At 66.8% G+C, this 27,573-nt stretch overlaps 2 protein-coding genes and 1 long non-coding RNA gene across 4 annotated transcripts; 2 read left to right on the top strand and 1 right to left on the bottom strand.

The window, feature by feature from the left end:
• Positions 1 to 361: 361 nt before the first annotated feature.
• On the bottom strand, positions 362 to 18,804 carry OPLAH (5-oxoprolinase, ATP-hydrolysing). The gene is given in 15 exon segments (XM_066174944.1): positions 362 to 577; positions 2,889 to 3,027; positions 3,930 to 4,067; positions 5,040 to 5,210; positions 6,461 to 6,573; positions 7,217 to 7,527; positions 8,893 to 8,960; positions 10,204 to 10,229; positions 10,231 to 10,343; positions 11,007 to 11,172; positions 12,099 to 12,294; positions 12,496 to 12,619; positions 13,572 to 13,686; positions 16,691 to 16,882; positions 18,044 to 18,804. Coding segments are annotated over 15 exon segments (2,163 nt in total). The 5' UTR covers positions 18,218 to 18,804; the 3' UTR covers positions 362 to 460.
• A 352-nt stretch (positions 18,805 to 19,156) lies between these two features.
• EXOSC4 (exosome component 4) lies at positions 19,157 to 23,854 on the top strand. The gene is given in 4 exon segments (XM_066174943.1): positions 19,157 to 19,377; positions 20,209 to 20,364; positions 20,366 to 20,422; positions 21,439 to 23,854. Coding segments are annotated over 4 exon segments (759 nt in total). The 5' UTR covers positions 19,157 to 19,206; the 3' UTR covers positions 21,814 to 23,854.
• A 1,388-nt stretch (positions 23,855 to 25,242) lies between these two features.
• On the top strand, positions 25,243 to 26,933 carry LOC136284595 (uncharacterized). Of its 2 annotated transcripts, none has more exons than XR_010719236.1 (3): positions 25,243 to 25,260; positions 25,351 to 25,523; positions 26,797 to 26,933. It is a non-coding gene; the product is annotated as an uncharacterized lncRNA (long non-coding RNA). The 2 variants fall into 2 exon arrangements; XR_010719237.1 differs by having other exon boundaries at positions 26,643 to 26,933.
• Positions 26,934 to 27,573: the final 640 nt, after the last annotated feature.

Below are 27,573 nucleotides of genomic sequence, written 5' to 3'. Positions count from 1 at the left end.
AAAAATCTCCCTGGGATCACCCCAAAAATCCCCCCAAAACTCCCCCAAATTCCCCCCAAAATTTCATCGGGGTCACCAAAAATTGACCCCAAAAAATCTGTGCCCCCAGGTGTGTCCCCAGCTATTCCCAGGTGTGTCCCCAGGTGTGCCCAGGTGTGTCCCCAGGTGTGTCCCCAGCTATCCCCAGGTGTGTCCCCAGGTGTCCCCAGGTGTGTCCCCAGGTGTGTCCCAGCTGTCCCAGGTGTGTCCCCAGGTGTGTCCCCAGGTGTGTCCCCAGGTGTGTCCCAGCTGTCCCAGGCGTGTTCCCCCATCCCCAGGTGTGTCCCCAGGTGTGTCCCCAGCTATCCCCAGGTGTGTCCCCAGGTGTGTCCCAGCTGTCCCAGGTGTGTCCTCCCATCCCCAGGTGTCCCCAGGTGTCCCAGGTGTCCCCAGGTGTGTCCCCCCGTGCCCCAGGTGTGTCTCACCTGTTGGTGTCGATGATGATGGCGGGCCCGGGCAGGGTGTGGCCGCAGCCCAGGTCCCCCAGCAGGTACACGGGCGTGTCCTGGTACCCCCCCTCGAAATAGCAGCGGGTCACCTGCGGGGGCACACCTGGGGTCATCCTCGGGTCACCCCTGGTCACACCTGGGGTCACCCTCGGGTCACATCTGGTCACACCTGGGGTCACCTGGGTCAGCCCCAGTCACCCCCAGGTCACCCCTGGTCACCTTTGGTCATTCCTGGGTCACTTGCGGTCACCCCTGGTCACCCCTGGTCACCCTCAGTCACACCTGGTCACGCCTGGTCACACCTGGGGTCATCCTCAGGTCACCCCCTGGTCACCCCTGGTCACTTTTGGTCATTCCTGGGTCACTTGGGGTCACCCCTGGTCACCCCTGGTCACCCTCAGTCACACCTGGTCACCCCTGGTCACACCTGGGGTCATCCTCAGGTCACCCCCTGGTGACTTTTGGTCATTCTTGGGTCACTTGGGGTCACACCTGGTCACTCCTGGTCACCCTCAGTCACACCTGGTCACCCCTGGTCACACCTGGGGTCATCCTCAGGTCACCCCCTGGTCACCCCTGGTCACTTTTGGTCATTCCTGGATCACTTGGGGTCACACCTGGTCACTCTCAGGTCACACCTGGTCACCCCCAGGTGATCCCTGAGTCACACCTGGTCACCTTTGGTCATTCCTGGGTCACTTGGGGTCACCCCTGGTCACACCTGGGGTCATCCTCAGGTCACCCTCGGGTCACCCCTGGTCACCTTTGGTCATTCCTGGGTCACTTGGGGTCACCCCTGGTCACACCTGGGGTCATCCTCAGGTCACCCTCTGGTCACCCCTGGTCACCTTTGGTCATTCCTGGGTCACTTGGGGTCACACCTGGTCACTCTCAGGTCACACCTGGTCACCCCCAGGTGATCCCTGAGTCACAACTGGTCACCTTTGGTCATTCCTGGGTCACTTGGGGTCACCCCCGGTCACACCTGGGGTCACTCTCAGGTCACCTGCAGTCACCTCTGGTCACCCCTGGGTCACCTCTGGGTCACACCTGGGGTCACACCTGGGGTCACACCTGGGTCACCTCAGGGTCACACCTGGGGTCGGGTCACACCTGGTCACCTTTGGTTCCTGTGTCATTTGGGGTCATCCCCAGGTCACCCCCAGGTCACCCCCGGGTCACACCTGGGGTCACCCCCGGTCACGCCTGGGGTCACTCTTGGTCACCCCTGGGGTCACTCTCAGCCCCTCTGGGTCCCCCCCAGACCCCAAACCCGGGGTCACCCCCAGACCCGGGGTCACCCCAGACCCGGGGTCACCCCAGACCCGGGGTCACCCCCAGACCCGGGGTCACCCCAAACCCGGGGTCACCCCAGACCCGGGGTCACCCCAGACCCGGGGTCACCCCCAGACCCGGGGTCACCCCAGACCCGGGGTCACCCCAGACCGGGGGTCACCCCAAAACCCGGGGTCACCCCCAGACCCGGGGTCACCCCAAACCCGGGGTCACCCCAGACCCGGGGTCACCCCAAACCCGGGGTCACCCCAAACCCGGGGTCACCCCCAAACCCGGGGTCACCCCCAGACCCGGGGTCACCCCAAACCCGGGGTCACCCCCAAACCCGGGGTCACCCTAAACCCGGGGTCACCCCCAGACCCGGGGTCACCCCAGACCCGGGGTCACCCCAGACCGGGGGTCACCCCCAGACCGGGGGTCACCCCAGACCCGGGGTCACCCCAAACCCGGGGTCACCCCAGACCCGGGGTCACCCCAAACCCGGGGTCACCCCAAACCCGGGGTCACCCCCAAACCCGGGGTCACCCCAAACCCGGGGTCACCCCAAACCCAGAGTCACCCCCAAACCCGGGGTCACCCCAGACCCGGGGTCACCCCAAACCCGGGGTCACCCCCAAACCCGGGGTCACCCCCAAACCCGGGGTCACCCCAAAACCCGGGGTCACCCCAAACCCGGGGTCACCCCAAAACCCGGGGTCACCCCAAACCCGGGGTCACCCCCAGACCCCAAATCCCCCAGGCCCCGGTTCCCCCCAGTGCCCCCCAGTTCCTCCTGACCCCATTCTCCCCATTTCCGCCCAGTGCCCCCCACCCCAAACACCCCCGCACCCCAGTACTCCCCATTTCCCCGTGTCCCCCCCATCCCCCCCCGCTGTCCCCCCGGTGTCCCCGGTGTCCCCTCAGTGTCCCTTCTGTCCCGTGTCCCCCCCGTCCCCCCGCTGTCCCCCCGGTGTCCCCGGTGTCCCCTCAGTGTCCCTTCTGTCCCATGTCCCCCCCGTCCCCCCGCTGTCCCCCCGGTGACCCCGGTGTCCCCTCAGTGTCCCCTCTGTCCCGTGTCCCCCCCGTCCCCCCGCTGTCCCCCCTGTGTCTCCGGTGTCCCCTCACGGTCTCGAGGCGCGGGGTGTCCCCGCGGGGCTCCTGGGGGGTCTCGGGGACGTCCCCGGTGCTGCCGGTGCCCCGAACCCGCAGGTCGTCCACGAGCACGGCCCGGCCCGGCAGCGTGAACCCGAACTCCTGCCGGTACCTGGGGACAGGGGACACTCAGGGGACAGGGGACAGGTGACACTCAGGGGACAGGGGACAGGTGACACTCAGGGGACAGGGACACTGGGAGCGTGAACCCGAACTCCTGCCGGTACCTGGGGACAGGTGACACTCAGGGGACAGGGGACAGGTGACACTCAGGGGACAGGGACACCGGGAGCGTGAACCCGAACTCCTGCCGGTACCTGGGGACAGGGGACACTCAGGGGACAGGGGACAGGTGACACTCAGGGGACAGGGACACCGGGAGCGTGAACCCGAACTCCTGCCGGTACCTGGGGACAGGGGACACTCAGGGGACAGGTGACACTGAGGGGACAGGGGACACTGAGGGGACAGGGACACCGGGAGCATGAACCCGAACTCCTGCCGGTACCTGGGGACAGGGGACACTCAGGGGACATCCGGGGTAAAGGGACCCTGGGAGGGCACTGGGACAGGACAGGTGACATCGGGACAGGACAGGTGACACCAGGACAGGACAGGTGACACCAGGACAGGATAGGTGACATTAGGACAGGTCAGGTGACACTGGGACAGGACAGGGGACACAGAGACAGGACGGGTGACACCAGGACAGGACAGGTGACACCAGGACAGGACAGGTGACATTAGGACAGGACAGGTGACACCAGGACAGGTGACATTAGGACAGGACAGGTGACACAGGGACAGGACAGCACAGGTAACACCAGGACAGGTGACACAGGGACAGGACAGGTGACACTGTCACAGCACAGATGACACAAGGACAGGACAGGTGACACAGGGACAGGACGGGTGACACCAGGACAGGACAGGTGACACTGGGACAGGACAGGTGACATTAGGACAGGACAGGTGACAGAGTGGTGGCACTGTCACAGCACAGGTGGCACTGACCGGTCAATGAAGGCCCCCAGGAAGTCCCCGGTGTCACAGGTGCCGGGGTGGGCGGGGTGACCTCGCGGTGACACCATCAGGGCACAGTCGGTGCCGTCGTAGCGCAGGTGCAGGAACGGCTCCGTGTGGATCTGCTCCCTGCGGACGGGGGGACAGGGACATCGTCACTGTCACTGTCACCTGGCACCGTCACCCTCAAGCCACGTCATTGTCACTGTCACCCTGAACCCATGCCACCCTGTCACTGTGTCATTGCCACCTACCACCCTGTCACCCTGAACCCATGTCAGTCTGTCACCCGTCCCTGTCACTGTGTCACTGTCACTGTCACTGTGTCACTGTGTCACTGTCGCTGTGCCACTGTCGCTGTGTCGCTGTCGCTGTCGCTGTGTCACTATCGCGACAGCGGCACTCACAGGGCGAAGCCCTGCTCCCGCAGCTGTCCCTGTCACTGTGTCACTGTCACTGTGTCACTGTCACTGTCCCTGTCACTGTGTCACTGTCGCTGTGTCACTGTCGCTGCGTCGCTGTCACTGTCGCTGTGTCACTATCGCGACAGCGGCACTCACGGGGCGAAGCCCTGCTCCTGCAGCTGTCCCTGTCACTGTGTCACTGTCACTGTGTCACTGCGTCACTGTGTCACTGTCGCTGTGTCACTATCGCGACAGCGGCACTCATGGGGCGAAGCCCTGCTCCCGCAGCTGTCCCTGTCACTGTGTCACTGTCACTGTCACTGTGTCACTGTCGCTGTGTCACTGTCACTGTCCCTGTCACTGTGTCACTGTCACTGTGTCCCTGTCACTGTGTCACTGTCACTGTCCCTGTCACTGTGTCACTGTCGCTGTGTCACTATCGCGACAGCGGCACTCATGGGGCGAAGCCCTGCTCCCGCAGCTGTCCCTGTCACTGTGTCACTGTCACTGTCACTGTGTCCCTGTCGCTGTGTCACTGTCACTGTCCCTGTCACTGTGTCACTGTCGCTGTGTCACTGTCGCTGTCCCTGTCACTGTGTCACTGTCGCTGTCCCTGTCACTGTGTCACTGTCGCTGTGCCACTGTCGCTGTGTCGCTGTCACTGTCGCTGTGTCACTATCGCGACAGCGGCACTCACGGGGCGAAGCCCTGCTCCCGCAGCGCGTCCCGGCAGCGCCGCTCCAGCTCGCGGAGACGCGCGTCCAGGCGGGGGAAGGAGGCGGGGCCGTACGGGAGCGCGCACGGCTCCTGCTCCTCGTGCACCGCGTCCGCCAGCGCCAGCCCCAGCGCGGACAGGAGACCGCTGTGCCTGGGGACACGGGGACACCGCGGGGACATCAGTGACACCGCGGGGACATCAGTGACACCGCCCCGGGACAGCCCCGGACAGGAGACCGCTGTGCCTGGGGACACGGGGACACCGCGGGGACATCAGTGACACCGCCCCGGGACAGCCCCGGACAGGAGACCGCTGTGCCTGGGGACACGGGGACACCGCGGGGACATCAGTGACACCGCGGGGACATCAGTGACACCGCCCCGGGACAGCCCCGGACAGGAGACCGCTGTGCCTGGGGACACGGGGACACCGCGGGGACATCAGTGACACCGCCCCGGGACAGCCCCGGACAGGAGACCGCTGTGCCTGGGGACACGGGGACACCGCGGGGACATCAGTGACACCGCCCCGGGACAGCCCCGGACAGGAGACCGCTGTGCCTGGGGACACGGGGACACCGCGGGGACATCAGTGACACCGCCCCGGGACAGCCCCGGACAGGAGACCGCTGTGCCTGGGGACACGGGGACACCGCGGGGACATCAGTGACACCGCGGGGACATCAGTGACACCGCCCCGGGACAGCCCCGGACAGGAGACCGCTGTGCCTGGGGACACGGGGACACCGCGGGGACATCAGTGACACCGCGGGGACATCAGTGACACCGCGCCGAGAGCAGCCCGCTGTGCCGGGGGACACGGGGGACACGGGGGACACGGGGGACAGCGCTGTCACCGCGGGGACAGCCCAGGGACACCGCGGGGACATGGCGGGCACAGCCCCAGGCCAGCGCTGTCACAGCCCCGGGGACGGCCCGTCCCGAAGCCACCGACACACCCAGGGACCCCCGCCCCGCCCCAGGACCCCCAGGGACCCCCAGGGACCCCCAAACCCGGCGTGTCCCCCTCCCCACCCAGTGACCCTCAATGACCTCCAGTGACCCTCGGTGACCCCCGGTGACCCCCAGGGACCCTCAGTGACCCCCAGTGACTGCCAGTGACCCCCCCAAATCCTCCCAAAGCCCCCCAGTGACCCCTCAGTGACCCCCGGTGACCCCCGGTGACCCCCCAAAGCCCCCCAGTGACCCCCCAGTGACCCCTCAGTGACCCCCGGTGACCCCCGGTGACCCCCCAAAGCCCCCCAGTGACCCCCCAGTGACCCCTCAGTGACCCCCGGTGACCCCCGGTGACCCCCCAAGCCCCCCAGTGACCCCAGTGACCCCTCAGTGACCCCCCGGTGACCCCCGGTGACCCCCCAAGCCCCCCCGGGCCCCCCGTACTTGTGCACGAAGACGCGGGCCATGCCCAGGGCGCGGGCGATGGCGCAGGCGTGCTGTCCCCCGGCGCCGCCGAAACACGCCAGCACGTGCCGCGCCGCGTCGTGTCCCCGCGCCTGGCACCGGGGCAGGGGACGCGGGGTGACACCGCCGTCACCTCCCCCCCCGGGACACCGCGGGGGTCAGGGGTCACACACACACACACACACCTGGCCCCGGGGTCAGGGGTCACACACACACACACACACCTGGCCCCGGGGTCAGGGGTCACACACACACACACACACCTGGCCCCGGGGTCAGGGGTCACACACACACACACACCTGGCCCCGGGGTCAGGGGTCACACACACACACACACCTGGCCCCGGGGTCAGGGGTCACACACACACACACACACACCTGGCCCCGGGGTCAGGGGTCACACACACACACACACACACACCTGGCCCCGGGGTCAGGGGTCACACACACACACACACACACACCTGGCCCCGGGGTCAGGGGTCACACACACACACACACACACACCTGGCCCCGGGGTCAGGGGTCACACACACACACACACACACACCTGGCCCCGGGGTCAGGGGTCACACACACCTGGGTGAGGGTGCAGATGGGACAGGACACGGTCACACAGGTGAAGCCCAGGGTCACCAAGGATGGGGTGGGGACACCCGGTGACACCGCCGTCACCTCCCCCCGGGGTCAGGGGTCACGCCCACACCTGTCCCCGGGGTCAGGGGTCACGCCCACCTGTGTCAGTGCCCGGATGGGCCGGCACATGGCCTCGTTGGCCACGCGGATAAACCCCAGCGCCACCTCCTCCACCGAGGGCGCGGCCGCGCTGTCGCCGCCGCCGTCACCCGCGGTGTCGCCAGGGGCGTCGCCGCCGTCGCCGCGGCCCCGCTGGAAGCGGCCGATGTCGTCGGCCAGCCGGCGGAAGGCGGCCACGGCCGTGTCGCGACAGAGCGGCTGGTCCTCGGCCGGCCCGAAGATCCGCGGGAAGTAATCCGGGAGAAGCCGGCCCAGGACGAGGTTGGCGTCGGTGACAGTCAGGGGACCGCCTGGGGACACCGGGAACATCAGGGGGTCAGGGGACACCGAGGGGTCAGGGGTCAGTCATTGCACCCTGAGGTGACAGTCAGGGGACCGCCTGGGGACACCGGGGACATCAGGGGGTCAGGGGTCACCGAGGGGTCAGGGGTCACTCATTGCACCCTGAGGTGACAGTCAGGGGACCGCCTGGGACGTTGGGGACATTGGGGACACCGGGGACAGCGAGGACATTGGAGACACTGGGGTCACTCATTCCCCCTGCGGTGACAGTCAGGGGACAGCCTGGGGACACCGGGGACACTGGGGACACCAGGGACATCAGGGGGTCAGGGGACACTGAGGGGTCACAGGGGTCAGTCATTGCACCCTGAGGAGACAGGGGACCGCCTGGGGACATTGGGGACACTGCAGGGTCAGGGGTCACCGGGGACATGGGGGTCAGTCATCCCCCCTGAGGTGACAGTCAGGGGACAGCCTGGGGACACTGGGGACACAGGGGACATGGGGGGGTCAGGGGACACCGCGGGGACACAGGGGACATGGGGGGCACCGGGGTCACGGGGGTCATTCATTGCCCATTGTGGTGACAGTCAGGGTGACACGGGTTCAGGGGGACCTGAGGTGACACAAGGGACACAGGTGACACACAGGTGACGGTCAGGGTGGCACAGGTGACAGGGAGGTGACGCACAGGTGACACACGGGTGACAGGTGACACAGGGAGGTGACACTGGTGACACACAGGTGACACACAGGTGACAGGTGACACAGGGAGGTGACACACAGGTGACACACAGGTGACACACAGGTGACACAGGGAGGTGACACACAGGTGACAGACAGGTGACACACAGGTGACACACAGGTGACACAGGGAGGTGACACACAGGTGACAGACAGGTGACACACAGGTGACACACAGGTGACAGGTGACACAGGGAGGTGACACACAGGTGACACACAGGTGACACACAGGTGACAGGTGGCACAGGGAGGTGACGCACAGGTGACACACAGGTGACAGGTGACACAGGGAGGTGACACACAGGTGACAGACAGGTGACACACAGGTGACACACAGGTGACAGGAGACACAGGGAGGTGACACACAGGTGACAGACAGGTGACACACAGGTGACAGACAGGTGACAGGAGACACAGGGAGGTGACACACAGGTGACAGACAGGTGACACAGAGGTGACACACAGGTGACAGACAGGTGACACACAGGTGACACACAGGTGACAGGAGACACAGGGAGGTGACACACAGGTGACAGACAGGTGACACACAGGTGACACACAGGTGACAGGAGACACAGGGAGGTGACGCACAGGTGACACACAGGTGACAGGTGACACAGGTGACCCACCCTTGCGGTAACAGGCTGGGCCCGGGTGGGCTCCTGCGGACTCGGGACCGACCACGTAGAGCCCGGACCTGAGGGGACACCGGGGGGACATGGGGACACCCAGGGGACACCCAGGGGACACACGGGGACACCCGGGGACACCCAGGGGACAGTGGGGGACACCCAGGGGACACCCGGGGACACCCACAGTGACACCGTGGGGACACAGACCCGGGTCCCCTGAGCCCCCCGCAATGTCCTGGGACACCCCCCGAGCCCGGAGCCCCCCCCGGGATCCCGGGAGCCCCCTCCCCAAATCCCCCAACACCTGCAGCCCCCTCCCCACTGACACACCTGCAGCCCCCTCCCCAAATCCCCCAACACCTGCAGCCCCCTCCCCACTGACACACCTGCAGCCCCCTCCCCAAATCCCCCAACACCTGCAGCCCCCTCCCCACTGACACACCTGCAGCCCCCTCCCCAAATCCCCCAACACCTGCAGCCCCCTCCCCACTGACACACCTGCAGCCCCCTCCCCAAATCCCCCAACACCTGCAGCCCCCTCCCCGCTGACACACCTGCAGCCCCCTCCCCAAATCCCCCCAACACCTGCAGCCCCCTCCCCACTGACACACCTGCAGCCCCCTCCCCGCTGACACACCTGCAGCCCCCTCCCCACTGACACACCTGCAGCCCCCTCCCCGCTGACACACCTGCAGCCCCCTCCCCAAATCCCCCAACACCTGCAGCCCCCTCCCCGCTCACACACCTGGAACCCCCTCCCCACTGACACACCTGCAGCCCCCTCCCCACTGACACACCTGCAGCCCCCTCCCCAAATCCCCCCAACACCTGCAGCCCCCTCCCCGCTCACACACCTGCAGCCCCCTCCCCAAATTCCCAATACTAGAAGCCCCCTCCCCAAATTCCCCCCAGCCCGGAGACCACTCCCCACAACCTCCAACACCCGGAGCCCCCTCCCCAAATTCCCCCGGTCCCCGGAGCCACCTCCCCAAATTTCTCCCAACACCTGCAGCCCCCTCCCCACTGACACACCCGGAGCCCCCTCCCCAAAATCCCCCCGGGGACCCCTGCAGCCCCCTCCCCATATCTCCCCATCCCTAGAGCCCCCTCCCCACAACCTCCAACACCCGGAGCCCCCTCCCCAAATTCCCCCACCCCTGGAGCCCCCCCCCCCGGACGCCCCCCACACTCCCCCGAGCCCCCTCCCCACAATCCCTCATCCTTGGAGCCCTCTCCCCTGTGACACACCTGCAGCCCCCTCCCCACATTCCCCCCGATCCCCCTCGCCCCCCGGAGCCCCCTCCCCACCTGAAGAAGAGGCGGGACCCCCCCCCCGGCGGCCACGGTGTTGATGTCGAGCTGGGGGGCCTGGATGGGGACCCCCGCCGTGGTGGCCTCGAACACGTGCTCCAGGTGCCCCGCGAACCGGCTCACGTCCGTGGAGGTGCCTGGGGGGACCCCAGAAAGGGGGGGAGACCCCAAAAATGGGGTGGAGACCCCAAAAAATGGGGGTGGAGACACCCCAAAAATGGAGTGGAGATCCCCAAAACGGGGTGGAGACCCCAAAAATGGGGTGGAGACCCCCAAAAAGGAGGTGGAGACACCCAAAAAAGGGTGGAGACACCTAAAAATGGGGTGGAGACCCCTAAAAACGGGGTGGAAACACCCAAAAATGGGGTGGAGACCCCAAAAATGGAGTGGAGACCCTCAAAAAGGGGGTGGAGACCCCAAAAAATGGGGGAGAGACCCCAAAACTGGGGTGGAGACCCTCAAAAATGAGGTGGAGACCCCAAAAAGGGGGTGGAGACCCCAAAAAATGGGATGGAGACATCCAAAAATGGGGTGGAGACCCCAAAAACGGGGTGGAGACCCCCAAAAAGGGGGTGAAGACCCCCAAAAAACCCGCCTGACCCCCCAAAAACTGTCTACTGTGACCCCGATTTCTAATGGGACCCCCCCTCCCCACAGGACCCCCGACCCCAAAAGGACCCCCAGCCCCGGTGGGGACCCCAGGGTCTTCCGTCCCTCGACCCCCCGGCAGAGCCCCGCCTCCACCGGGACCCCGCCCCACCGAACCCGCCGTGCCCCCCAGCCCCCCGGTGCCCCCTCACCTCCCATGTCGAAGCCGATGACGGGGGTCCCGCCGCGGGGGTCGAAGGTGGTCCGGGCGTAGCCCACGACCCCCCCGGCCGGGCCCGACAGGATGGCGCGAGCCCCCCCGAAGGTGGCCATGGGGGTCAGCCCGCCGTCCGAGCGCATGAACAGCACCTGCACCCCCTACGACACGGGGTCCGCGCGTCTGAGACCCCCGGGAGCCGCACCTGCACCCCCGGGAGAACCTGGGGGGCTCAGGGGGGTCCGGGGGGGCGGGGTGGGGTGAGGGGGGGCGGAGTTCATATGGGGGCCCTCGGTGGGGCGGGGGCCAATGGGGGAGGGTGCCAGGTGTGTGCCCAGGTGTGTCCTAGGTGTGTCCCCAGCTGTGTCCCAGGTGTCCCCAGGTGTGTCCCCAGGTGTATCCCAGGTGTCCCCAGGTGTGTCCCCAGGTGTGTCCCCAGGTGTCCCAGGTGTCCCCAGGTGTCCTCAGGTGTCCCAGGTGTGTCCCCAGGTGTGTCCCAGGTGTGTCCCCAGCTGTCCCAGGTGTGTCCCCAGGTGTGTCCCCAGCTGTCCCCAGGTGTGTCCCAGGTGTGTCCCAGGTGTGTCCCCAGGTGTGTCCCAGGTGTCCCCAGGTGTCCCCAGGTGTGTCCCCAGGTGTCCCCAGGTGTGTCCCCAGGTGTCCCAGGTGTCCCCAGCTGTGTCCCCAGGTGTCCCCAGGTGTGTCCCCATGTGTCCCCAGTTGTCCCCAGGTGTCCCAGCTGTCCCCAGGTGACCCCAGGTGTGTCCCCAGGTGTCCCCAGGTGTGTCCCAGGTGTGTCCCAGGTGTCCCCAGCTGTGTCCCCATGTGTCCCCAGGTGTGTCCCCATGTGTCCCCAGTTGTCCCCAGGTGTCCCAGCTGTCCCCAGGTGACCCCAGGTGTGTCCCCAGGTGTCCCCAGGTGTGTCCCAGGTGTGTCCCAGGTGTCCCCAGCTGTGTCCCCAGGTGTCCCCAGGTGTGTCCCCATGTGTCCCCAGTTGTCCCCAGGTGTCCCAGCTGTCCCCAGGTGTCCCCAGGTGTGTCGCAGGTGTCCCCAGGTGTCCCCAGCTGTGTCCCCAGGTGTCCCAGCTCACCTTGAGGCCGTCGCGGAAGCCCTGGCAGAAGCCGTTCAGGTAGCGCTGCACACCTGGGCTCAGGTAGGCGTCGACACAGGCCGTGAGCCCCCGCGGCACCGCCCGCGCCATGCCGGCCACGCCCGACGACAGCGACACCTGCGAGAAGCCCAGCTCCAGGGCCAGGGCGCCCACCTGCTGCTCGTGGCCCGGCCACCTGCGGGGACACACCTGTGTCACACCTGTGTCACCTCTGTGTCACACCTGTGTGTCAGCTGTGTGTCACCTGTGTGACCCCCAAACCCCACCTGCTGCTCGTGGCCCGGTCACCTGTGAGGGACCACACCTGCGCCACACCTGCGCGTCACCTGGGCTCACCTGGGAGCCCGACCCCCCCGAGCGCCGCGCCCCCACTCACGCGTAGCTGTGCAGCAGCAGCACGGCCAGGCTGCGGATCCCCCGCGCCAGCACCTGCTCCAGGTCACCGCGGAGCCGCGCCGCGTCCAGGGGGCGCTGCACCAGCAGGGTGACACCTGAGCAACCTGCGGGGACACGGAGGGGGAACTGTGACACCTGTGACACCTGTGACACCCACTGCAGCACAGGGTGACACCTGAGCAACCTGCGGGGACAGGGACGGGGCACTGTGACACCTGTGACACCTGTGACACCCACTGCAGCACAGGGTGACACCTGAGCCACCTGCGGGGACAGGGAGGGGGCACTGTGACACCTGTGACACCCACTGCAGCACAGGGTGACACCTGAGCCACCTGCGGGGACAGGGACGGGGCACTGTGACACCTGTGACACCTGTGACACCCACTGCAGCACAGGGTGACACCTGAGCAACCTGCGGGGACAGGGACGGGGCACTGTGACACCTGTGACACCTGTGACACCCACTGCAGCACAGGGTGACACCTGAGCCACCTGCGGGGACACGGAGGGGGAACTGTGACACCTGTGACACCTGTGACACCTGTGACACCGGTGACACCCACGGCAGCACAGGGTGACACCTGAGCAACCTGCGGGGACAGGGACGGGGCACTGTGACACCTGTGACACCTGTGACACCCACGGCAGCACAGGGTGACACCTGAGCCACCTGCGGGGACAGGGGACAGTCCTGGTGTCACCTCCCCCCAAATCCCCCACAGAGCCCCAACCCCCCCCAAGTGTCACCCCGGTGTCACCTGCAAGGTGTCACATCTGTGTCACCCAGAATGTCCCACCTGTCACTCAGGGCCAGGTCTCACTCACCTGTCACCCGGGGCCAGGTGTCACTGCCGGGCAGGTGACAATGCCGATGTCACTCACCTGTCACCCGGGGCCAGGTGTCACTGCCGGGCAGGTGACAATGCCGATGTCACTCACCTGTCACCCGGGGCCAGGTGTCACTGCCGGGCAGGTGACAATGCCGATGTCACTCACCTGTCACCCGGGGCCAGGTGTCACTGCCGGGCAGGTGACAATGCCGATGTCACTCACCTGTCACCCGGGGCCAGGTGTCACTGCCGGGCAGGTGACAATGCTCCTGCTCGGGGATCAGCCGCTCGTCCACCTCGATCACCTCCTCGTACAGCACCTCGGGCATGGCCACCGCCTGCGGGGACACCGGGGACACCGGGGTGACACCGGGGACATGGGGGTGGCACCAGGGACACGGGGGTGACACCAGGGACATGAGGGTGGCACTGGGGACACAGGGGACACTGGGTGGCATTGGGGACACTGGGGACACAGGGGGGACACTGGGGACACTGGGGTGACACCACGGACACGGGAGTGGCACCAGGGACATGGGGGTGGCACCAGGGACACCGGGGACACCGGGTGGCATTGGGGACACCGGGGACACAGGGGTGACACCGGGGACATGGGGGTGGCACCAGGGACATTGGGGTGGCATTAGGGACACTGGGGACACCGAGGACACCAGGGACACAGGGGTGGCACCAGGGACATTGGGGTGGCATTAGGGACACTGGGGACACCGGGGACACCAGGGACACAGGGGTGGCACCAGGGACACGGGGGTGGCACCAGGGACACGGGGGTGACACCAGGGACATGAGGGTGGCACTGGGGACACAGGGGACACTGGGTGGCATTGGGGACACTGGGGACACAGGGGGGACACTGGGGACACTGGGGTGACACCACGGACACGGGAGTGGCACCAGGGACATGAGGGTGGCACTGGGGACACAGGGGACACAGGGGACACTGGGTGGCATTGGGGACACTGGGGACACAGGGGACACCAGGGACACGGGGGTGGCACCAGGGACACAGGGGTGACACCACGGACACGGGGGTGGCACCAGGGACACCGGGGACACCAGGTGGCATTGGGGACACTGGGGACACAGGGGGGACACTGGGGACACCGGGGTGACACCACGGACACGGGAGTGGCACCAGGGACATTGGGGTGGCACCAGGGACACCGGGGTGACACCACGGACACGGGGGTGGCACCAGGGACATCGGGTGGCATTGGGGACACCGGGGACACAGGGGTGGCACCAGGGACACAGGGGACACCGGGTGGCATTGGGGACACAGGGGACACTGGGTGGCACCGGGGACACTGGGGACACCGGGGTGGCACTGGGGACACTGATGACATGGGGGTGACACCGGGGCAGCGCCGTGGTGGCACTGCAGTGACAACAGGGGAAACGGGACAGGGACTGCGGTGACACTGGGACAGGACCGGGACAGGAGGGGACAGGACTGGGGTGGCATTGGGGGGACACTGGGGTGGCACAGGGACAGGCGGGGGACAGGACTGGGGTGGCATTGGGGGGACACTGGGGTGGCACAGGGACAGGAGGGGACAGGAGTGGGCTGGCACCGGTGTGGCACTGGGACAGCAGTGTGGTGGCACTGGGGTGACACTGAGGGGACGCTGTGGTGACACTGGGGTGACACTGAGGGGACACTGGGGTGACAGTGGGGTGACACTGAGGGGACACTGGGGTGACACTGGGGTGACACTGAGGGGACGCTGTGGTGGCACTGGGGTGACACTGAGGGGACACTGGGGTGACAGTGGGGTGACACCGAGGGGACGCTGTGGTGACACTGGGGTGACACTGAGGGGACGCTGTGGTGACACTGGGGTGACACTGAGGGGACACTGGGGTGACAGTGGGGTGACACCGAGGGGACGCTGTGGTGACACTGGGGTGACACTGAGGGGACGCTGTGGTGACACTGGGGTGACACTGAGGGGACGCTGTGGTGGCACTGGGGTGACACTGAGGGGACGCTGTGGTGGCACCGGGACAGGCCCGGGCTGGCAGAGGCTGTCACGGGGCTGGCACGGGGACAACACTGGGAGAACACCGCGGTGACACTGGGACAGCAGCGGGCTGGCACCGGGATGTCACCCCCGTGTCCCCTGTCCCGTGTCCCCCGTCCCGTGTCCCCCGTTCCGTGTCCCCCCCGTCCCGTGTCCCTTGTCCTTTGTCCCCTCTGTCCCCTGTCCCGTGCCCTCCCTGGCTCTGCGCCGGGACTGGCCCCGCGCCCGGCCCCGCTCACGGGACAGGGGACACCAGGGGACACGGGACAGGGGACACCGCCAAGGACAGCCGGCACGGGGACACGGGACACGGCGGGGACACACAGAGCCCCACAGCAGGGACAGCGGGGGGCACACGGGGACACGGTGCCAGCCCCGGGAGGGGACACTGCGAGGGGACACTGAGCCCCGCGGAGTCCCCACAGCGTGGGGCACACGGGGACAGCCCCAGGAGGGGACAGTGTGGGGACAGTGTGGGGCACACGGGGACAACCCAAGGGGGGACACTGTGGGGCACATGGGGACACTGTGGGGGACACGGTGACAGCCCAAGGGGGGACACTGTGGGGACACTGTGGGGACACTGTGGGGCACACGGTGCCAGCCTGAGCAGGGACACTGTGGGGCACATGGGGACAGTGTGTGGGGACACTGTGGGGACACTGTGGGGCACACGGTGCCAGCCCCAGGAGGGGACACCACGTGGGGACACTGAGCCCCACGGTGGGGACACTGTGGGGCACACGGGGACACGATGCCAGCCCTGCCAAGGGACATGGGGACAGGGTGTGGGGACAGCGTGGGGCACACGGGGACAACCCCAGCAGGGACACGGGGACACGGTGGGGACAGTGTGGGGCACACGGGGACACGGTGCCAGTCACGGGACGTGCCAGCCCAGGCCAGGCGGCCACGGGTCACCGCGGGGTCACCGCGGGGTCACCGCCTGTGTCACCACGGGGGGCACACGGGGACACCGAGGGGACACCGAGGGGACACGGGACGGGGGGGTGTGGCACCGAGCCCTGGGGTCACCCCGGGACGCGGCGGTGCTGGCACAGGGACAGGTGTGGGCACAGGTGTGTGTCCGGGTGTATGCACAGGTGTGCCCAGGTGTGCACACAGTTGTCCCAGGTGTGCCCAGGTGTGTTTGGGGATGGGTTTGGGGGTACAGGTGAGGCTACAGGTGTGCCCAGGTGATCCCAGGTGTGCCCCAGGCGTGTTTGGGGATGGGTTTGGGGGTTCAGAGGTGTGCCCAGGTGTGCCCAGGTGTGCCCAGGTGTGCCCAGGTGCTCACCAGGTCGAACAGGTGCGGCCGGGCCTGCGTCCCGATGTGCAGCAGGTGGCGGAAGCCGCGGGTCACGGCCAGCGCCGTGCGCTCCCCGCGGCGCTGCAGCAGCGCGTTGGTGGCCACCGTGGTGCCCATGCGGATCCACTGGATCCCCGCCGAGTCCAGGGGCTGCTCCCGCGGCAGGGGCACCCCCAGCTCCTGTGGGGGACCCCAAAAACCACCTGAGCACCCCGAAAACCACCTGGGGGACCCCAAAGTTCACCTGAGCACCCCGAAATTCACCTGGGGGACCCCAAAGTTCACCCTCAGCCCCCCGGGGTGCCCCTGGGATCCACTGGATCCCCGCCGAGTCCAGGGGCTGCTCCCGCGGCACGGGGAGCCCCAATTCCTGTGTGGGGACCCCAAAAACCACCTGAGCACCCCGAAAACCACCTGGGGGACCCCAAAATTCACCTGGAGACCCCAAAATTTACCTCGGGAACCCCCAATTCACCTGGGGAACCCCAAATTTACCTGGGGACCCCAAAATTCACCTGGGGACCCTAAATTTACCTGGGGACCACAGACTCACAATGGGACCCTAAAACGAGCCCCAGGACCCCAGACACACAGCGGGACCCCCAGAGCAATTTGGGGACCCCCAGACCCATTTTGGGACCCCCAGACCCATTTTGGGGACCCCCAGAGCCATTTGGGGACCCCCCAGAGCCATTTGGGGACCCCCAGACCCATTTTGGGGACCCCCGGCCCAGGGTTGGGGCGGGGCGGGGTTTGGGGGGCAGGAGGGGTCTGGGGGCTCCCCTTGGGGGTCCCTGGGGGGTCTCGGTGAGTTCCTGGGGGGGTCCCGAGGACAGGGGGGTCCCCAGGGTACTTGGGGGGACCCTGTGGGGGTCACCTGGGGGTCTCGGGGGGTCCCTGGGAGGGGCACTCTGGGGGGGTGTCCCGGGGCTCCCGGGGGTCCCAGGAGGACACTCGGGGGGTCCCGGGAGTCCCGGGGGTCCCAAGGGTCCCCGCCCTGTCCCGCCTTGTCCCGGGGGTCCCGAGGATTCCCAGGGGGTCCCCTCTGTGTCCTGGGGTTCCCGGGGGTCCGCACTCTGTCCCGGGGGTCCCCTCTCTGTCCCCTCTGTGTCCCGAGGGTCCCGAGGGTCCCGGGGGTCCCCGCTCTGTCCCGGGGGTCCCCGCTCTGTCCCGGTGGTCCCGGGGGTCCGCACTCTGTCCCGGGGGTTCACATTCTGTCCCGGGGGTCCCTGCTCTGTCCCGGGGGTCCCGGGGGTCCCCGCCCTGTCCCGGGGGTCCCGGGGGTCCCCGCCCTGTCCCGGGGGTCCCCGCTCTGTCCCGGGGGTCCCGGGGGTCTCGCACCTCCTGCAGGATGCGGCGGATGCCCTCGGTGGGCGCGTCCCGGTACGCGGGGTCCTCGGAGAGCAGCTTGAGCACGCGCACGCGGCCGCCGGGACACCGGGCGAACACGTCCGTGAACGTCCCGCCGCGGTCGATGGCGAACTGGAACCCCGAGGGGGACACCGGGGCCGCCATGGCCGCACCGGCACCGGGCACCGGGCACCGGGAACCGACCGGGGACAACGGGGTCCGGTAAAGCCCCGGGGTGTCCGGTCCGCTACAAGGTCAAAGGTCAGCGGGATCCGGTAAAGCCCCGGGGTGTCCGGTCCGGCACAAAGTCAAAGGTCAGCGGTGTCCGGTCAGTGTTCGGTGAAGGGGCGGCACCGGGTGGTACGGCCCGGGGAGGGGTCAGCGCTGTCCGGTGAGGGTCCGGCCGTGTCCGGTGAAGGTCCAGTAGGGGTCAGCGCTGTCCGGTGAAGGTCCGGCAATGCCCGGGGAGGGGTCAGCGCTGTCCGGTGAGGGTCCGGCCGTGTCCGGTGAAGGTCCGGTAGGGGTCAGCGCTGTCCGGTGAAGGTCCGGTAGGGGTCAGCGCTGTCCGGTGAGGGTCCGGCAATGCCCGGGGAGGGGTCAGCGCTGTCCGGTGAGGGTCCGGCCGTGTCCGGTTCAAGGTCAGCGCTGTCCGGTTCGGGTCCGGCCGTGTCCGGGAGGGGTCACGGCGCCGCCGCCGCTCCGCCAGGGGTCGCTCCGGTCCCGCCCGGTCCCGTTCGGTGCCGCCGCCGCCAACCGGCCGAGGGGGCGGGGCTTGTTTTGGGGCGGGGCCTCCAGGGGGGCGTCGCCGAGGCCCCGCCTCCGCGAGGGCGCGGTCTCTTACGGGGGCGTGGCCTCGGCGTTGGCGCGGCCCCTGCCGCTGTCCCATTGGGGGCGTGGCCTGGCGTGAGCATTACGTCACAGGAGGGCGGTGTCAGTATGACCGACGGAGTGGGGCGTGGCCTCTGCCGCGGGGGCGTCAAAGGGGCGGCGCCGCCTATTGGCGGGCGGCTCGCGCGGGGCACGCCGGGAGTGTAGTTCCGCCCCCTCACGGCGCTCACGGGGCTGACGCGCCGCGCGCGGTGCACGCCGGGAGCTGTAGTCCGTCCCCACACGCGGTGCCGGCGGCGGGAGCGGCCCCGGGAGCAGCGGGCGGCATGGCGGGGCTGGAGCTGGTGTCGGACGCCGGCTTCCGCGCCGACGGGCGCCGGCCGGAGGAGCTGCGCAAGGTGCGGGCCCGGCTCGGGGTGCTGGCGCGGGCCGACGGCTCGGCCTACCTGGAGCAAGGCAACACCAAGGTGCTGGCGGCCGTGTACGGCCCGCACGAGGTGAGACCCCCGCCCTCCTCCTCCTCCTGGCGTTTTTTGGGGGGGGGGTCCGCCAGTCTGAGCCCCCCCTCCCCAATTTCTCCCTCCCCCCCATCTGTGGGGGCTCCCCCCTCCCCAATTGCTGCCCCCCCAGCCCCAAATCCCTTCCCCCTCCCCAATTTTCCCTCCCCCAATTTTTTGCCCCCCTCCCCAATTTTCCCTCCTCATTTGAGTGCCCCCCTCCCCAATTTCTCCACCCTCCCCATCCAGGCGCCCCCCTCCCCAATCTTTTCCCCCCCTCCCCAATTTCCCCTTCCCCATTCAGGTGACCCCACCTCCCAATTCCTCCCGCCTCCCCAGTTCCTCCCCCTCCTCATTTGAGTGCCCCCCTCCCCAATTTCTTCCCCCTCCCCAATTTTTTGCCCCCTCCCCAATTTCCCCTCCCCCATTCTGGTGACCCCCCCTCCCCAATTTCTCCCCCCTCCTCATTTGAGTGCCCCCCCCTCCCCAATTTCTCTCCTCCCCCCATTCGGTTCCTCCCCCTCCCCTAATTTTTTGCCCCCCTCCCCAATTTCCCCTCCTCATTTGAGTGCCCCCTCTCCCCAATTTTTTGTCCCCCTCCCCAGTTTCCCCTCCCCATTCAGGTGACCCCCCCCTCCCCAAATTCTCCCCCTCCCCAATTTCTCCCCCTCCTCATTTGAGTGCCCCCCCTCCCCAGTTTTTGCCCCCCTCCCCAATTTCCCTCCCCATTCAGGTGACCCCCCTCCCCAATTCCTCCCCCTCCTCATTTGAGTGCCCCTCCCCAATGTCTCCCCCCGTATCCCTGACCCCCATTATTCTCCCCCCCCCCAGGTTCGGGGGTCCCGCTCCAAGGCCCCCCCGGACCGCGCCCTGCTCACCTGCCGCTGTAGCTCCGCCCCCTTCGCGGGGGGGGGCGAGAGGCGGCGGAGACCCCCCCGGGGGGGGGGCCGGGCGGGGGAGAGGGCCGTGCTGCTCCGGGGGGTGCTGTGAGGGCGCCGTGCTCACGCAGCTCTACCCCCGCTCTCAGATCGATGTGCACGTCCAGGTGGGTCTGGGGGCGCCCAGGGGGGCTTGGGGGGGTCCTGGAGTGATCTGGGGGGGTTGGGGGGATCCTGGAGTGATTTGGGGGGTCCTGGAGTGATTTGGGGGGTTTAGGGGGATCCTGGAGTGATTTGGGGGGGTCCTGGAGTGATCTGGGGGGGTTGGGGGGATCCTGGAGTGATTTGGGGGGGTTGGGGGGGTCCTGGAGTGATTTGGGGGGGGTTTAGGGGGGTCCTGGAGTGATTTGGGGGGTCCTGGAGTGGTTTGGGCGGGGTTTAGGGGGGTCCTGGAGTGATTTGGGGGGTCCTGGAGTGATTTGGGGGGATTTAGGGGGGTCCTGGAGTGATTTGGGGGGGTTGGGGGGGTCCTGGAGTGATTTGGGGGGTTCTGGAGTGGTTTGGGGGGTCCTGGGGGAGTTTGGGGGGATCCTGGTGAGATTTGGGGGGGTATTTTGGGGTGTTTTTAGCGTGTCTGTGACCCGGCGTCCCCCCCAGGTGTGGAGGGCCAGTGTGAGCGCAGCCCTCAACAGGATTTGGGGGGATTTTTTTGGGGGATTTTGGGGTGATTTTGGGGTATTTTAGGGTGTATTTGGAGTGTTTTGGGGTGTTTTTGGGGTATTTGGGGTGATTTTGGGGTATTTCTGGGTTTTTTTGGGGTATTTCGGGTGTTTTCAGGGTGCCCCTGACCCCGTGTCCCCCAGGTGCTGCAGGCGGACGGCGACGAGCTGGGGCACGTGGGCTCTGGGTGATTTGGGGTAATTTTGGGGGTATTTCAGGTGTGTTTTGGGGTATTTTTTGGTGTTTTTGGGGTATTTCGGATGTTTTCAGGGTGCCCCTGACCCCGTGCCCCCCCAGGTGCTGCAGGCGGACGGCGGCGAGCTGGGGCACGTGGGCTCTGGGGGTTTTTGGGGTGATTTTGGGGTAATTTTGGGGGTATTTCAGGTGTGTTTTGGGGTATTTTTTGGTGTTTTGGGGGTATTTCGGGTGTTTTCAGGGTGCCCCTGACCCCGTGTCCCCCCAGGTGCTGCAGGCGGACGGCGGCGAGCTGGCGGCCAGCGTCACCGTGGCCGGGCTGGCCCTGCTGGACGCGGGCGTGGCGCTGCGCGGGGCCGTGCTGGCCGGCTCGGCCGGGCTGGCCGAGCCGGCGGCCGGAGCCCCGGTGGCCCTGAGCGACCTGAGCGCGGCCGAGGAGGCGGCCGGCGGCCCCAGGCTGGTGGTGGCCACGGTGGCCCCGGGCGGCGGGCAGCTGGCCCTGTGCCAGCTCAGCGCCCGGCTGCACCAGGACAGGCTGCGGCCCGTGCTGGACGCCGCCCAGGCCGCCTGCCGCGGGCTGCACGCCGTGCTGGACGGCGTGGTGAGGGCCAGGCTGCGCCGGGACACGGCCATGGAGCAGTGACCGCTCGGTGACCGCCCCAGGACACGGCCGTGGAGCAGTGACCGCTCGGTGACCGCCCCAGGACACGGCCATGGAGCAGTGACCGCTCGGTGACCGCCCCAGGACACGGCCGTGGAGCAGTGACCGCTCGGTGACCGCCCCAGGACACGGCCATGGAGCAGTGACCGCTCGGTGACCGCCCCAGGACACGGCCGTGGAGCAGTGACCACTCGGTGACCGCCCCAGGACACGGCCATGGAGCAGTGACCGCTCGGTGACCGCCCCAGGACATGGCCGTGGAGCGCTGAGTGACCGCTCGGTGACCGCCCCAGGACACGGCCGTGGAGCGCTGAGTGACCACAGGGACAGCCCCAGGACACGGCCATGGGGCAGTGACCACTCAGTGACCGCCCCAGGACACGGCCGTGGAGCAGTGACCACTCGGTGACCGCCCTAAGACATGGCCATGGAGCAGTGACCGCTCGGTGACCGCCCCAGGACACAGCCGTGGAGCGCTGAGTGACCACAGGGACAGCCCCAGGACACGGCCGTGGAGCAGTGACCACTCGGTGACCGCCCTAAGACATGGCCATGGAGCAGTGACCGCTCGGTGACCGCCCCAGGACACGGCCGTGGAGCGCTGAGTGACCACAGGGACAGCCCCAGGACACGGCCGTGGAGCAGTGACCACTCGGTGACCGCCCCAGGACACGGCCGTGGAGCGCTGAGTGACCGCTCGGTGACCGCCCCAGGACACGGCCATGGAGCGCTGAGTGACCACAGGGACAGCCCCAGGACACGGCCATGGGGCAGTGACCACCCCAGGACACGGCTGTGGAGCAGTGACCACTCGGTGACCGCCCCAGGACACGGCCATGGAGCACTGAGTGACTGCTCAGTGACCGCCCCAGGACACGGCTGTGGAGCACTGAGTGACCACAGTGACCACTGTAGGGACACCAGGACATTCCCACAGAGCAGTGAGTGACCACAGTGACCAATGTGGGGACACCAGGACATTCCCACAGAGCAGTGAGTGACCACAGTGACCAATGTGGGGACACCAGGACATTGCCACGGAGCACTGAGTGACCACAGTGACCACTGTAGGGACACCAGGACATTCCCACAGAGCAGTGAGTGACCACAGTGACCACTGTGGGGACACCAGGACATTGCCACGGAGCAGTGAGTGACCACAGTGACCAGCACCGGACACGGCCGTGGAGCAGGGACAGGGGCCACCCCAGGACACTGCCGTGGCCCTGTGACCAGTGGGGACACTGCACTGGCCGAGTGGCCCAGGGGACGCTGTGGTGACCGACTGACCCCTGGGAGGTCCAGGGTGATGTCAGTGGTGATCAGCTGACCCTGGGGACAGTGATGATGTCATCGCAGTGTCCAGCTGACCCTGGGGACACCGATGACATCACTGCGGTGACCAGCTGACCCTGGGGACACCGATGACATCACTGCAGTGACCAGCTGCTCCTGGGGACACCGATGACATCACTGCGGTGACCGGCTGACCCTGGGGACAGTGATGATGTCACTGCAGTGACCAGCTGACCCTGGGGACACCGATGACGTCACTGACCCTGGGCATCCCAGGGGGTTTGGGGGGACACTGATGATGTCACTGCAGTGACCAGCTGCTCCTGGGGGTTTTGGGGGACACCAATGACGTCACCGCGGTGACCAGCTGACCCTGGGGACACTGATGACATCACTGCAGTGACCAGCTGGTCCTGGGGACACTGATGACATCACTGCAGTGAGCAGCTGACCCTGGGGACACTGATGACGTCACTGCGGTGACCAGCTGACCCTGTGGGGTTTGGGGGGACACCGATGACGTCACTGCCGACCCCGGGGACCCCGCGGGTTTCGGGGGGACGCCGATGACGTCACTCGATGGCGCCACGGCAATAAACTGGGCTGTGCCGCTGCACGTTCCGTGTCACCCGCGTGTCACCCTGTGTCCCCTGTGCGCGTGTCACCCCCCGCACACGCCCTTTGTCCCCAAACCCCGTTTTCCCCATTACTGTGTCCCCAAAGCCCCTTTTCCCCCCCGAACTCCTCTGTTTCCCCCTTTTTTGCCCCCCAAAATCCCTTTTTTTACTCCCGAACCCCCATTTTTCCTTCTTTTTTACCCCCCAACCCCCGGGTTTCCCCCTTTTTCCCACCCAAACCTCCGTTTTCCCCCATTTTTTGCCCCAAATCCAGCATTTCCTTGGCCACGCCCCCTCCCTCTGGCCACGCCCCTCGCCGCGGCGCCCCCTAGCGGCGCGGCGCGATCGGTGTCTCGGCGCTCCGCTCGCCGCCCTGGCCGCGCGCTCGGGCAGCGATTGAGCGGCCTGGGCCGGCCGCGCTCCCGCAGGTTTTTTGGGGCGATTTTGGGGGGTTTTTTTGGGGAATTTTTGGGAATTTTTGGGAATTTTGGGGTCCCGGAGGGCACGGGGGGGTGCGGGGCAGGGGGAAGGGCTGGGCCAGGCCCGTGTGGGGGCTGTGGGGTGCGGGGGCTGCTCGGTTATAGGGGCGCTGGGGCAGGGCAGGGGCCGGGCCCTCAGGGGGATTTGGGGGCCCCGGGGGGTCTCTGAGGAGTCTGTGGGGGGGATTTGGGATCTCTGTGGGGTTTGGGGTGTCCGTGGGGTGGGGAGGGGTCTCTATGGGGTCTGTGGGGGTCTCTGTGAGGTTTCTGTGGGGTCTCTGTGGGGTCTCTGTGGGGTCTCTGGGGTCTCTATGGGGTCTGTGGGGTCTCTGTGGGGTCTCTATGGGATCTCTATGGGGTCTCTGTGGGGTCTCTATGGGGTTTTGGGGGTTTCTATGGGGTCTGTGGGGTCTCTGTGGGGTCTCTATGGGGTTTTTGGGTCTCTATGGGATCTGTGGGGTCTCTGTGGGGTCTCTATGGGGTCTCTATGGGGTCTGCGGGATCTCTATGGGGTTTTTGGGGTCTATGGGGTCTGTGGGGTCTCTATGGGGTTTTAGGGTCTCTATGGGGTTTTTGGGGTCTATGGGGTCTCTATGGGGTCTCTATGGGGTTTTAGGGTCTCTGTGGGGTTTTTGGGGTCTATGGGGTCTCTGTGGGGTCTCTGTGGGCTTTGGGGCTCCCTGAGCAGAGGGATGTTCCCAGTGCGCTCCGTGGGGTCCCTCCCTGACCGCGGGGACCCCCGTGTTCCCCCCAGGAGCCCCCCGGGACCCCCCAAACCCCCCCCCGGGCCCCCCAGCACGGCCATGGGGCTGCTGTCGACCCGCAGTGCCGGCGGGCGCTGGCCCGGCTCGTGCTGCGCCTCAACACCCCCTGTGGTGAGTTGGGGCTTTTGGGGGGGTCCTGGGGGGCTTCGGGGGGTCCTGGGGGTCCTCAACACCCCCCTGTGGTGAGTTGGGGGCCTTTGGGGGGGTCCTGGGGGGCTTCGGGGGGTCCTGGGGGGCTTCGGGGGTCCTGGGGGTCCTCAACACCCCCCTGTGGTGAGTTGGGGGCTTTTGGGGGGGTCCTGGGGGGCTTTGGGGGTCCTCAACACCCCTATGGTGATTTTGGGATGCCCCTCCCCCCCGCAGCGTGCTGAGTTACCTGTCGGGGCTCACCTGGTTCCTGCTGCTGCCCGCCCTGGCCCCGCGCACGTACCTGTCGGAGAACGCCATGGGCTCCACCATGGTGGGGGAGGGCTCCGACCTCGGCCCCCGCGCCTCGGCCTGGCCCGCGAGTTCGGGGCGCACCGCAGGAAGGCGGGGTGAGACCCCCGGGGGATTTGGGGGATTTGGGGGGGATTTGGGTGGATTTGGGGAGGATTTGGGGGGGATTTGGGGGGGATTTGGGGAGGATTTGGGGGGATTTGGGGGAATTTGGGGGGATTTGGGGAGGATTTGGGGGATTTGGGGGATTTGTGGAGGATTGGGGGGGATTTTGGGGGGATTTGGGGAGGATTGGGGGGATTTTGGGGGGATTTGGGGAGGATTGGGGGGGATTTGGGGGAGGATTTGGGGGGATTTGGAGGGATTTGTGGAGGATTGGGGGGGATTTTGGGGGATTTGGGGAGGGTTTGGGGGGATTTGGGGGGATTGGGGGGATTTGGGTGGATTTGGGGAGGATTTGGGGTGGATTTGGGGAGGATTTGGGGGGATTTGGGAAATTTGGGGGGATTTGGGGAGGATTTGGGGGATTTGGGGGGGATTTGGGGGGATTTGGGGGGGTTTGGGGGGGATTTTGGGGGGATTTGGGGAGGATTTGGGGGGATTTGGGGGGAATTGAGGGGGTTTGGGTGGATTTGGGGAGGATTTGGGGGGTTTGGGGTGGATTTGGGGGCCCGTGGGGCTGGGGTCGAGGGGGGCTTGGGGAGGGTGACACCCCTCCTGGGAATTTGGGGGGGCACACGGGAGGAGAGTGGGGTGGGACCTTGGGGGATTGGAGGAGTTCTGGGCTGTTCCCAATCCCACAAATCCCTTAAATCCCCCACAAATCCCATAATCCCCACAAATCCCCCATAAATCTCACAAATCTCCCATAAATCCATAAATCCCACAAATTCCCCATAAATCTCATAAATTCCATAAATCCCCACAAATCCCATAAATCCCCCACAAATCCAATCAATCTCTTAAATCCCATAAATCCCCATCATTCCGCCAAATCCCATTGATCCCATGTATCTCTAGGGCCCTGCTGGGTGCAGTGGCTGGAGCAGGGCCTGGGGGGTTCCCAATCCCACAAATCCCATCCATCCCACTGATCCCACTGATCCCATCGATGCCACTGATCCATCAATCCCACTGATCCCATCGATCCCATCGATCCCACTGATCCCATCGATCCCATCGATCCCAGTGATCCCACCGATCCCATCGATCCCTAGAGGAATGCCGGTGCAGTGGCTGGAGCTGGGGCTGGGTGTTCAGGGAGGTTCTGGGCTGTTCCCAATCCCACAAATCCCCATCAATCCCACTGATCCCATCGATCCCATCGATCCCACTGATCCCATCGATCCCACCGATCCCATCGATCCCTAGAGGAATGCCGGTGCAGTGGCTGGAGCAGACCATGTTCCAGCTGGGCCTCGAGGTTCACCGGCAGCCCTTCGCACGGACCCCTGCCCTTCCCCGACGAGGCCCACGAGCGCTACGTACTGGGACACACTGGGACAAACTGGGGGGACTGGGACGGGGAACTGGGGGGGAACTGGGACAAACTGGGAGGACTGGGAGAGACTGGGGGGGGAACTGGGGGGACTTGGGGGGGAACTGGGGGGCTGGGGGGGACTGGGACACACTGGGACAAACTGGGACAAACTGGGGGGACTGGGGGGACTGGGACGGGGAACTGGGGGGACTGGGGAGGAACTGGGGGGGAACTGGGACAAACTGGGAGGACTGGGAGAGACTGGGGGGGGGACTGGGGGGCTGGGACACACTGGGGCAAACTGGGGAGGACTGGGAGAGACTGGGGGTGTCTGGGACAAACTGGGGGAGACTGGGACACACTGGGAGGGACTGGGACAGACTGGGAGAGGCTGGGAGGGGATTGGGACAGACTGGGAGGGAGCTTGGACAAACTGGGAGGGACTGGGACAGACTGAGACGTACTGGGAGTAACTGGGAGGGACTGGGAGGGAATTGAGGGGAATGGGAATGGACTGGGAGAGGACTGGGAGGGGACTGGGGAGAACTGAGGGGAACTGGAGTCCCTGGGTGGATTTTGGGGTGCCGTGGGGCAGCCGTGGGTCAGCCGTGGGGCAGTTGTGGGGCAGCCGTGGGGCAGTGTGGGTCAGTGTGGGTCAGTCCGTGGGT

The sequence above is a fragment of the Chamaea fasciata genome, unplaced genomic scaffold, assembly GCF_029207755.1.
Source record: "Chamaea fasciata isolate MVZ Bird 193981 ecotype frontalis unplaced genomic scaffold, bChaFas1.0.hap1 SCAF_1162, whole genome shotgun sequence".
In the NCBI taxonomy this organism is placed as follows: Eukaryota; Metazoa; Chordata; class Aves; order Passeriformes; family Sylviidae; genus Chamaea; species Chamaea fasciata.
This window is presented reverse-complemented; position numbering and strand designations above follow the sequence as displayed.